Source organism: Pseudonaja textilis, chromosome 13 (genome assembly GCF_049901715.1).
Source record: "Pseudonaja textilis isolate UNSWEBS1 chromosome 13, rPseTex1.2, whole genome shotgun sequence".
Classification (NCBI taxonomy): Eukaryota; Metazoa; Chordata; class Lepidosauria; order Squamata; family Elapidae; genus Pseudonaja; species Pseudonaja textilis.
The window spans coordinates 265,154-276,893 of record NC_142002.1 but is presented as its reverse complement, the minus strand read 5'-3'; the positions used below and the strand labels follow the sequence as shown (position 1 = coordinate 276,893).

General features: G+C 52.4%; 1 protein-coding gene across 2 annotated transcripts; it reads left to right on the top strand.

Moving 5' to 3' along the window:
• TUBGCP4 (tubulin gamma complex component 4) lies at positions 1-11,345 on the top strand. Of its 2 annotated transcripts, XM_026709459.2 has the most exons (18): positions 1-297; positions 373-531; positions 611-715; positions 972-1,025; positions 1,546-1,602; positions 2,069-2,148; positions 2,396-2,597; positions 4,596-4,761; positions 5,370-5,494; positions 5,716-5,766; positions 5,851-5,956; positions 6,208-6,315; positions 6,576-6,714; positions 6,823-7,000; positions 7,144-7,278; positions 8,549-8,665; positions 10,569-10,708; positions 10,963-11,345. In XM_026709459.2, the coding sequence occupies exons 1-18, from the start codon at positions 229-231 to the stop codon at positions 10,976-10,978; spliced, it is 2,007 nt and encodes a 668-aa protein (XP_026565244.1). In that variant the 5' UTR covers positions 1-228; the 3' UTR covers positions 10,979-11,345. The 2 variants fall into 2 exon arrangements, with proteins under 2 accessions (XP_026565244.1, XP_087797926.1); XM_087941800.1 differs by lacking the exon at positions 10,963-11,345 and having other exon boundaries at positions 2-297; positions 10,569-10,712.
• Positions 11,346-11,740: the final 395 nt, after the last annotated feature.

Here is an 11,740-nt window from a genome sequence, read left to right as displayed (position 1 = left end):
CGAGGCGCCCGGGGGGCGGGGCCGGAGCTCCGAAACAGGCGGCCCAGCTCCGTGCCTGAAGGACCCCATCCCGTCCGCGGGAGTCCAGGCCGGGCTCCTCGGCAGACGACCGCCCCCCCCCCGCCCCCACCTAAGGAGCCCGGGGCCGGCTCTGTCCTAGGGAGCCCGGGGGCGCCGTTGGGGCGCCTGCGGAGAGGGGCTGAGGCCCGGTCCCCGCGCGACGGCGCCATGATGCACGAGCTGCTGCTGGCGCTGCGCGGCTACCCGGGCGGGCTCTTCGTGGGCGGCGGCCTGCAGGTGGGCGCAGCGGAGGGGCGGAGGGGGCGGCCCTCCCTCCGCGAGCCCGGCCCAGCCTCCTCCTCCCCCCCGCAGGTGTCCCCGGAGCCGCCGCCGTTCCTGCACCCGAGCGAGGCCGCCCTCCTGGCCCGCGTCTGCCGCCTGGGCGCGCTCTACGTCCGCCTGCAGGAGTTCATCGAGCAGTTCGCCGAGCACGCCCAGCCGCCGCTCCCGCCGCCCGCCGCCCCGCCGCAGGTGCGCCTTCTTCCCGGGGAGGGGGGTCGGCCCGCGGGTGCCCGGCGGGGAGTCACCCCCTCGCTTCGCCTGTTCGCAGGAGCTGCTGGCCTCCCCGCCGGGGATCTACCTCCGCGCCTTCTGCACCGGGCTGGACGCCGTGCTGCAGCCCTACCGGCAGGCGCTGCTGGGCCTGGAGCAGGAGGTGAGCGGGGCGGGGTGGAGGGAGACCCCAACCCGAACGGGGGTGGCCCCAAGTTTTGACCACAAGCTGGCTTGTCCTGGGCAAGGAACCCATGCCGAGCTTGCGTTTTCTGGCAGGATAGGACCTTACCTGGAATCAGGTCTTGCAGGCGGGGTAAGGTACCGCAGAAGGCTCCATCCTGGCGACCTGTCTCTTCTCCCCCGAAAAAAAAAGCTCCGTTGTGAATGCTCACACTTTTCCTCTCTGTTTTGGGCAGTTTCTGGCTGATCCTCACCTTACCATCTCGTATGTCAACTATTCTCTGGACCAGGTGAGTTTTGCCAAAGAAGCCATTTCTCATCTGCCCTCTGAAGAAATTTTCCCAGATGCAAAGAGCAGATTTCAGATTTTGCAGAGATTAGATTGGCTTTGTGTTTTTTGTGTGTATTTTTTAAAGCCCAAACTCCACCCAATAGAACCAATTGAGAACCTACTTAAAATGGAGAGAGAGAGCCAAAAATTACAGTAGCTTAGGTGACTACTGAGAACAAGTCCTTGAAAAGAGAGCTGGAGGGTGGAATTACTCTTGTTCTTTTGCAGCCAATCTCTGACGTTGCATTTGAGGGTAGGGATTATAGAGGCTTTTTATTTCACGCCCTTCCGTCTCATCTTTCTTTTAGATTAGATGGAAATACAGGCAGTTCTCATTGATACATAACTTGAAGGCAGCCCAGGGGGAAAGTTGTTCCGTGGGCCAGATGTTAGACTGTCAGATTGCCAAGGAACTATTCATTTTTTGACCCAATTCATTAAAACAAGTATATTCTTAAATACTGGTTTTTGTTTTACAGTTTCAGCTCTTATTTCCCTCATTGATGACCGTAGTAGAGCAGATAAAGATCCAGAAGGTATGGTATTCTTCCTGTCTGCCTCTGGTGAGGGAAGCCTTGTTTGGGGAGCAGTTTAGTAAAATACAGGTGTCTGGCCAAGAGCTGAGTTGGGGAAATTTGGATGGAAATGAGAAATGCAAAAGAGAAGTTACATCGCTGTGGTACAGACATTCGGATGCAGCAGTGCAGGCTGACTGTGCCCACAGCCTGGAGTTCGATCCTGGTGGGGCTTGAGGTTGGCTTAGCCTTCCGTCCTTCCAGAGCCATTCAAAGGAGGGCTCAGGCTGTTGGGGGCAAGAGGCTGACCTCGTAAGCTGCCCAGGGGGTGCCATCCAGCCCTGTGCGCCAATGTGTGGGTGAGGCTATTGCTCTTTGCAGAGAGGGAGTAAATGCAGCCGATGGTTGTTGGCTGCTGCAGACCCGAAAGAGGCACCTTCGGTTTCCTGTCCTACGACTGATTCGTCTGAATTTGTTTCCTTGGCAGATTCACGGTTGTCAGATCTTGGAGACAGTCTACAAATACGGCCGTGGTGGTTTGCCACCGGTGCGCCAAGCTCTGGAGAAGTAAAGAATTATGATTCCGGTGGCCTTTATCAGCACCCCAGTCATTCCCAGCCCCCCAGCCAGGCACAAGCATAGAGCTGCTCTCGGTGCCATTTGTTACCCCTTCTCTAATGAGGGGCTCAAGGGAGCAATTCAGAGCCCCTGGAACCCAGGGGCCCCACTTGGAGGTCCTGCCTGGACGCTGGCGCCTTTTGCTGCCCGTCACGTTTGCTCCCCTGAGCTTTTCCTTCCTTTTGCGCTCCTGCAGGGTCTTGGCCATGTGCCACGCCGTTCTCTACAAGCAGCTCTCTGCCTGGATGCTGCACGGGTTGCTCTTGGACCACCACGAGGAGTTCTTCATCAGGCAGGGCCCCTCCCTGGGGCTTACCCCGGCCCAGCCGGAAGACGACGACGACGATCTGGGCATCGGAGGACTCACAGGGAAGCAGCTGCGAGAGCTGCAGGATATGGTGAGGTTGAGCCTTCCCCGTCTTCCCTCCAAGCGGCTTACTCTTTTATTCATTAAGAAAATGCCTGGTCATCCAACTCACAGTGACTCCAGGAGGCTTTCAGGAGTGAACCCAAATTCAAAACCCAGCAAACCCTCACCCCCCTGGCAACAACAATCTAATAAACTCCCATTTACCCCTGAAGTCCCCAGGTCCACTGACAAACCAGGTTTTCAGCGCCTTTCGAAAGGGTATCTAGTTGGGGCGAATCGTATCTCCACGAGGAAGGGAACCGTTGGAGGGAAGCCTGTCTCCTTGGTCCCTCCAGGTGGACCTCCTTAAGAACGGGACCTGTAACACACCCTGCCTGACTTGCTTTGGTGGGCCAGGTGAATGTACCTGGGGGGAAAAGGGCCCTTGAAATAACCTGGCCCCAAGGGCATGTAGGACTTTGAAGGCGACAACCTGCACCTTGAATTGGAATCCAGAAGCAAATCAGCAACCAACGCGGCTCCTGCAAGAGACGGGACCTGTGCAAATCTAGACTTTCACAAAACTGCACTCTGAACCAGCTGATACTTTTCTCTGATTCTGGATACTTTTCAAGGGCCCACGTAGAGTGCCTTGCAGTAGTCAAGATGGTAGGTGTAATTAGGGGAGTGAATGACTGTGAACGTGGATTGTTGGTCCAGGTAAGGGCGTAACCAGCACACAGCCTCCAGTTGCCAAAGGCCCTCCTAGCCACAACTGCAACCTGCTCTTCGAGCAGGAGTTGTGAGTTAAGGAGAACCCCCAGATTATGCCCTGGGTTTTTGTGGAGTTGTGCCACCCCATCCAAGACCAGAGATGGCAATTCTCTGCGCACCGAAGAACCCCAAATCCAGAGCCATCCCGTCTTGCCAGGGATCAGTTTCAGGCCGTTGCTCCCCATCCTGCCCTTAACAGCCTCACCATGGACTTGAGACATACAGCTGGGCGTCTTCTGCATGCTGGTGATACCTCACCCTGTAGGGATGGCTGATCTCACTCAGCCGCTTCACGTGGACGTTAAACAGGAGCAGAGGAAGTCCCAAACCTTGCAGGACTCTGCAAAGCCGAAAGCCTCTCGCTTCCTATCAGCACCAACAGGGGGTGGGCACAGAAGAAGGGAGTGAACGGGACAACTTACTTCCCTTTCCCAAAGCCGTGTCTAGTAGCCATTGATCCCCAGAACTCCTAGGAATTGCTTCAGCCTTTCTTTGAAGCCGGCCAAGCTGGCAGCTGGCACCCGATCTCACGGGAGGAGTGAATTCCAAAGCAAATGTGTACATTCCTTTTGTCTGTTGGCTTTTGAATTTCATATGGTAATTTGATATTTTGGGAAGGGTAAAATAACTTCTGCTGCCCAGTTTATCCATACTATGCATAATTTTATGCATCTCAGTTGTGTCTCCTCTCACCTGCCTCCTTTCTAGACTAAAAAACTCCCCAAGTCACAGCGCAGCTCCACACACACACACACACACCCAGCCCTGCCAGAGCGGGTCCCTTCTACCCGCCCGGGCCTCCTGTGAGAGTTCAGGGGCAGAATGTTCACCACTGGGGGGAATGTCAGTTTGAGGAAGAAGTAGTAAAACATGGAGGAAAAAAAATAAGTTTGGATATTCCTTTTAATGTAGTTTGCTGAGAATTCAAAACTGAAGGAATTTGATTCAAGCAAGCCTGATTTGAAGGAGGATCTTGCGTGAAAGAGCATGTTGACCTTTGAGGGGCGGAAAAGGAATGAGGAGGGGAACTTCTCTCGCTTCCTTGTGCTTTTTAGAAGAGAATCAAGGGAGTGGGAACAAGGGCCAAATGGCCGTATTCCTCCCCTCCCCCACAACCCTTTAGCCTTGTTCCTCCCGGTCCCTGAGGTCTGAGACTAAGAGGGAGATTCCTCCCAAGCCTTCTAAAAAGGCTGATGTTCCATCCATGGCTCTGGAGTTTCCTTGGCCTTAATGTTTATTTCTCCCTCCCTTCCACCAACCTTTGTTTCAACAGAGGCTGATTGAGGAAGAGAATATGTTGGCCCCTTCTCCAAAACAGTTCTCTCTGCGGATGGAGATGCTGCCTTCCTACATTCCAGCTCGTGTCGCTGAAAAAATCCTCTTTGTAGGGGAATCTGTGCAGATGTTTGAGAGTCAGAATGTGACTCTTGCCAAAAAAGGTACCGTGATTGGCTGTGGTTTCTTTCAAGGGAGTAAGAAGGATGGTGAACCGGTCTGGCAGATGTTTGTACGCTGGTTGCAGGGCTCCTCTCCTGCCAGCCACGGCCCACGTCCTCTCAAGGCTGGGCTATGGGCTAAGCGGCCTGGGCAGCCCGTCTCAATCCATAGACCAGGTTTGCTCAAAGCTCCTGTTTTGCTTACCCCAAGTGGGACAATCAGGGATGGGCAGGCCCCGAAAGTGGTCCCTGGCGATCCCTCTGAGTTGGGTCAGTGATCCAGATTACAAGAGGCCTCTCTGACTAGATCAAGGCGAGATCCTTTGCAGCCCGTTTCAGTCGTTCGCCTTGATGAAGTTTTCCCTCTTTCCGATGCTGTTCTATATAGACCCCCCTGAGGATAGTGCCTTTTCTTTCTTTTAAATCTTCGAAGCTGCTTCTTATTCTGCAACGTGGGCTAAGCCTTACCGACTCCCTTGACAAGGCACACCTCTCTCTTAGTGGCTGTTCCTGGGATCTGGACTGAGCTGGTGTATTTATGCAGCCTCCAGTCGCACATGCCAGGTCTTGGAAAGAGGGCGAAGCCTCCGTGAAATCTCTTCTCTCCGCAGGCTCCATCCTGAAGAACCAGGAAGAGACTTTCGCGGCTGAGCTGCATCGTCTCAAGCAGCAGCCCCTCTTCAACCTGATGGACTTTGAGGCTGTGGTTGACTGGATCCGGAGCGCCGTGGCTGAGGTCAGGCTGTGCGCACGAAGCATGTTAGCAAAGGACCCTTGGGAAGCTTTTCCTCATGGGGAGAAGAAGCCACCCCACCCGTGGAGGGATGCTCAGCGTGCCGGGGGGGGGGCAGGGGGGGCCCTGCCCAAGGAAGGAGCAGGGAGAGGAGCTTTGGATCACACCGCTGCAGGTGGGTGCAGCTCCTGGGTCTTGATGCTGGGCCTTTTCTCTTCCCTAAGCACCTATGGAAGCTGATGGTGGAGGAGGCCGACTTGATAGGTCAGCTGAAGGTAAACCGGGAGGCCCTGTTTCCCAAGCGGGGGGAGGGGGAGCGGGGGGTGTCGAGGTGGCCGAACAGGGTGCCTTTCTTCCAGGTCATTAAGGATTTTTACCTCTTGGGGCGAGGAGAATTGTTTCAGGCCTTTATTGATACCGCCCAGCACATGCTAAAGACGCCCCCATCCGCAGTGACTGAGCACGGTGAGTCTCTCCATCTCCAAAAGGGCCCCAAGCAGCTTGAAATGCTCCTTGAGTGGCATTTCTGCCAGGTTGGACGCCCCCAAGTCGCCGTTTCAAGTGCCCTCGGAGTCGTTACCTGAGCCCGGACAGGTGGATGCAGAGGAGGGAAGCACAGTTGTTTCCCCTCCCCCCGAGTTGCTGGGTAGAACCGGGGAGGCGGCAAAAGGCCTATTTTCCTTCTACTACCCCCACCCCCCGGCTCCTTCCCCCAGATGTGAACGTGGCATTCCAGCAGTCGGCCCACAAAGTGCTCTTGGATGACGACAACCTCCTGCCTTTCCTCCACCTGACCATCCATTACCATGGAAAGGAACACCGAGGTGGGTGTTGGCGCAGGAGGCCGGACGCCGCATTGGGGAGTTAAAAGGGGGTGCCCCCCCCCGTAGCAGAGACCTGCATTAAGCCACAACTGCTGTTTTTCCTCCAAGATGGCAAGCGCCTTGGCTAGCTGAGCAGAGGCGGCAGGAGGCCCCCCCCCACGCGGACCCCGGCCTCCTCCAACTCTCTGAGCCGCGGCCTTGGCTTGTCCAGCTGCCTCCAGCCTTCTTCAGTCCAAGTTGTTGGCTGGCTTCCTTTTCAGACCCTTCCCAGAACCGGGAAACCCCTTCTCGAGAACTCTCTCCCCACGAGTCCCCCACATCCGGCTGGGCTGCCTTGGGGCTCTCCTACAAAGTCCAGTGGCCTCTGCACATCCTCTTCACTCCGGCCGTCCTGGAAAAGTGAGGGCTGCCTCCTCTGGGTCGGTGGGAAGGGGGAGGGGGCTTCTGCTGCTGGAGTCCTGGGGGCTTCCTGGCCCAGGGCTAAGCCCAGCCGACTCTTGGCTGCAGGTACAACGTGGTCTTCAAATACCTGCTGAGTGTGAGACGAGTCCAGGCTGAGCTGCAGCACTGCTGGGCTCTGCAGATGCGGTGCAAGTGCCTGGAATCCAGGCGGACGGATGCCATCAAGTGGCGGCTGCGCCATCACATGACTTTCCTCGTGGACAATTTGCAATATTACCTGCAAGTAAGTGTTTGCCGGGGCGGCTGAAAAAGGGCCAAACAGCTCAGCTGTTTTCTTCTCCGCTTTTTCGGCTGCCAGCTGCTTCTTACAAGGGTTTCCTCTACTTTTCCTTGACCGTAGGCGTTAAAAGTAATGTTTTCTTTCAGGTGGATGTCCTCGAGTCTCAGTTCTCCCAGCTCCTGCAGCAGATCAACTCCACCCGTGACTTTGAGAGCATCCGACTGGCCCACGATCACTTTCTGAGCAACCTCCTGGCCCAGTCCTTCATTCTCCTGAAGCCGGCAAGTAGCTTCTCTGTGGGTCCATTATCTTGGACCCTTGGACTGCAAAGGGAATACGGGGAAGGTCGGCATGCCCCTGCCTTTAGCCCACTCCTCTCCCCAGTGTGGACGGTCGATTTGGTTGAGGGGAATTGGTTCCCCTGAAGAACGCTTCCTGTGAGGATCTTTTTTTTCCAAATATTCAACTGGAATCTGCCTCTCAGCAACCTCAGTCCATTATTCCATCTTCCGTCCTCTCTTAGAGTAGAAAATAGATCTCGATCACCTTTTGGTACTGACATCCTGTTAGGTACTTGAAGAGCGCCCTTCAGTCTTGCCCCAGTTTTTCTTGTGGCTCCTCTCAAGGTCATCTATTCCAGCCAGTTTGAATCCTTTACAGTTGAATGGACACTCACCCAAACTAGGAGTTATCAATACAAAGTTAAGTGGGATGATTAAGCCCTATAATTTCGGAATTTGTTCTGTTTGCATTTGCCCATTTGCAGCCTTATCAGGGCTGCTGGTTTGAAGTTTGCAATTAGCTGGGCTTCCAGATCTTTTTCGGCTGGTTATTTTCCCATTCAAAAACTGCATTTGATTTCTAACGTTCAGTATTGTAAAGACCTGCTTCAGCTGCCTTCTCAAGAAAGTAAAACTCTTGCAGCAGTTTGCATTTGAAAAGGAGAGAGAGAAAGTGATTGCAGAGAAGTCAGGCTCCAAGCCTTAGGCTAAATTTTCCCTTTAACCCCCTTCCCCCCCCCCATACTCCGTGTCCATCTGCAGCCAATAAAATGCCACAAAGGTGTTTTGGAAACTCCGAGGCGGGATGGTGAGAAGAGGCGCTGCAACTTTGAATACCAGGCTGAAACCGAGTCAGGGGGAGCCTGTGCAGATGGCTGATTCTCCCCTCCCCAAACTCCCAAGCAGTTACAGCAACAGTGACAGCATGCAAAACATTCAACCTACAAAGCCTCCTCTTCCCCGCCCCCCCGCCCTCCCCAAATGGCAGCGTTCTGACAGGAGCCTGACAATTATTTTCAGCCCAATTCTACCAAGATCATTTTCCTAGATTTCTTGCGTTCTAAGGAATTTAATTTGCATTGTCTACAGATTTGATAAGCATTTTCTCCATAATTCTAATCCAAGTTGTTAAAAAAAGTGTTGTTCACAACCCAGAGCTGAACTAATTAATATTTTCATAGGTAAAATTAGTTTAGAATCAACAGTTACAACTGTGGGAAGATAAATGAATACATAATAATTTAGCCCACTTCTGATCCTTCTTTTGTAGGCGTTCCACTGCCTGAATGAAATTTTAGATCTCTGCCATAGTTTTTGTTCCTTGGTCAGCCAGAACCGAGGGCCCCTGGATGAACGAGGTACAGCCCAGCTGAGCATCCTGGCTAAGGTAAGTACACACCCACCCACTCACAACCAACCACACAGAGATGCACACTGACGCAGTGGTGGTATTCTCCCGTTTTGGCCCGGTTCTGGCATACCGGTAGCGCTGAAGATCAGCTGGCAGAGAACCGGTTTGCTCCGAGTCACCTCGCAGCCCAATTACGCCTTTTGGCTGCTTTTACAGTTGTGAAAAATTAAATACAAACTCTTTGAGTTCTATGATTTTACCTATCAGGATATAATAAAAATCATCTGGTCCTTAGCAGTTCTTAAAAGTAGGTAAATACAACACATTACATCATGTCATCCTTTATTTTACAAAAAGAAAGCCAAGATGGAGAAGCCAGGTGTGAAAACCATGTACACCTTATGATTCAATAGCTTGTAGAACCACCATTAGCAGCAATAGCTTGAAGTAATCGTTTTCTGTGTGACGTTATCAGTCTCTCGCGTTGTTTGGCCGCCTCTTCTTTACAACGTGGCTTCAGTTCATGGAGGTTTCTGAGCATTTGCTTATGCGCCGCTCTCTTGAGGTGCCGCCACAGCACTTCAATCAGGTTGAGGGCTGGACTTGCGTCACCTCCATTCTTTTCTTTTCCAGCCATTCCGTGGTAGATTTGCTGATGCCTTTGGGATCATCGTCCTGCTGTGTGACTCTAGAATACTTCAGTAAACAGAGGAGTTCATGGTCAGCTCAGTGACTGCAACGTGCCCCAGTCCTGTGGTTGCAAAACAAGCCCACATCATCACCCCTCCACCACTGCTTGGCAGTTGGCAGGCTTGTGCTGTTTGGTTTTTGGCAAACGTGGCGCTGCATTATGGCCAGACCCCTCCCCCTTTGGTCTCTTCTGCACAAGGGGCAGAGTCCCAGAAGTCTTGTGATTTGTTCAGGCGCAAATTTGCAAACCTGCTGCCAATATTCATTTTAGAAAGAAGAGGTTTTTTCCTAGCAACCCTTCCAAACAAGCCATACTTCTTCCATCTTTTTCTAATTGTGCTATCATAAACTTTAACATTTAACATGCCAAGTGAACTCTGTGGCGTCTGAGGTGTAACTTGGATTTTTTTGCAATTTCTTTGAGCATTGTAGGATCTAACTTTGAGACTCTGTTCCTGGGAAGATTGGCAATTGTCTTGGACGTTTTGCACTTGTGAATGCTCTTCCCCATCACAGAACGATGGACTTTAAATGTTTCCAGGTGGCCTTCTCAGAACGATGGGCAGAAACAATTGCTTTTCTAAGCCTATTGCTGATGTCTTTACTTTTCACCCCAAAACTTCCGCTTTTAGAGAGTCAGGCTTGCTAATGGATCAGTTGATCAGGGGCATTTGATTAGCAGCACCCGGCTGATAGGTAGCCTCTTCATATGTACCTAAGCAGTAAGAGCGGACTTGCTTTTTTTCACATGAGGCTTCTCCATTTTGGCTTTTTTTGTGTGTGTGTAAAATAATGACATGGTATAATATATCGCGTGCTGTTCTCTGAGGTTGCATTTACCTACTTTTAAGAACTGCTAAGGACCAGGTGATTTTTACTTTGCCCTGATATGTAAAGCCACAGTACTCAGACAGAGTGTACTTTCATTTTCGTGTGATTGTCGTTTTGACTGGCGAACCCAACTTTTGTGCTTTAGCCTTTTTCTTTGCCGAAATGAGCGGCCTTGAGGTTTGTGTGGAACACTTGGCGTAGGTCGCTCCTCAGTTCCGGTTCAGAGGTTCACTGGCCAAAGTCACTGCTCCAGATGCAACTGCACAACCCTTTTTTGAAAAATGTATTTTTTTTTCCCACCCTGGGCATGGCAGTGCCATTCTTCTCCTGCCTGAAATGGCTTTTGGGAGGTTCTGCGGGGCTCCCTAGGGGCAGTGGCTCTAGAAGGCTGCTCCGATGCCTGCGTTTCCCTTTGCAGGGCTTCAGCTGCCAGTCCTCCCTTCTCTTCAAGATTCTTTCCAGCGTTCACAATCACCAGATCAATTCTGACTTGGCACAACTGCTGTTACGCCTGGACTATAACAAGTACTACACTCACGCTGGAGGCACTTTGGGCAGGTAAGGCTCAGCATCCCAAAGCGGGGGATGCTCCTCTAGCCCCCCCCCCTTCCAACGGAATCAGTGGGGAACACCGGGACAAAGGCCGTGTCAAGCCCTGCGGCTTCCCTATCCCACATGGGGGAAACGGCAGAAGAGCAGCTGCCCTCTGCCGCCCTGGTCTTTTATGGTTGTAATCTGTCCATGTATTACAAAATGTACCCATTTGTGCCCAATTTGCTTCCTCCCTTTGAATCCCTTCTCTTTCCTTGCAGCGTGGGGCTCGAATGATTAGCCCACTGGATGGCCGCGGTTTCCAAGAAGTGTTCTGGCCTGCAGTGGCAGCGACATTCCAGCCAGTGGCAGAGGACAGCAGAGGAGGCGCAAGATTTGCTCTCAAAGCAACTGGGGGGTTCTCGCAGGGCTCCCACAACAGTTGCAAATGGGGTCTTGCGTATTCAATAGCTTTGTGGGAGTGGGCTCCGTGGGCTCCTTTTGAAGCAAACAGAGGAACAACGATTGCTTTGGGCTCCCAAGTGAGTCCCCCCTTTTTGCTGTGACTGCAGAGCCGCAAGTCCAGCCTTTTGAAGTGTCACCTTCACCATTTCTGTGCCAAAATCAGGTGATGGCTATAAAGGGCGCAACGCTATTAACCGTATGAATGATTTTGTGTTCTATTTCTGAAGGTGGAATAGTATGTGAAAAGCAGCCTGGAGCAACTTGGAGATTCCAGTTGCTCGGGCTTTTGTTTGCTTCTCTCGCTCGGAGGGGAAGCTCCGCTGAAGACCCAGTTTGAACAACAAGGCCAGGACACTGTCACCATTTGCTGCCTCCTTTGCTGGAAACAGCAAAACACCAGACGGAGGAGGAGCCGCTTGCCATTTCATTTCCTAACAAAACTGCTGGAACCTTTAATGAAAAAGTCCATTTTTTCAAGAAGTCGATGGCCTGGGAATAGGGATCTGCAGATGTCCCAGAGATAGGAAACCTCTCTTCTCCCAGCCTGATTTTCTAACCTACATTCACCCCGTAACTTTGCATGGAAAATATCCC

Excerpts from the sequence above, each read along its gene's own strand:
- TUBGCP4 (XM_026709459.2), top strand. The coding sequence starts at position 229 with ATGATGCACGAGCTGCTGCTGGCGCTGCGCGGCTACCCGGGCGGGCTC. Across the intron at positions 5,495-5,715 it reads TCCGGAGCGCCGTGGCTGAG|CACCTATGGAAGCTGATGGT; the intron begins GTCAGGCTGTGC and ends CTCTTCCCTAAG. Across the intron at positions 5,767-5,850 it reads ACTTGATAGGTCAGCTGAAG|GTCATTAAGGATTTTTACCT; the intron begins GTAAACCGGGAG and ends CCTTTCTTCCAG.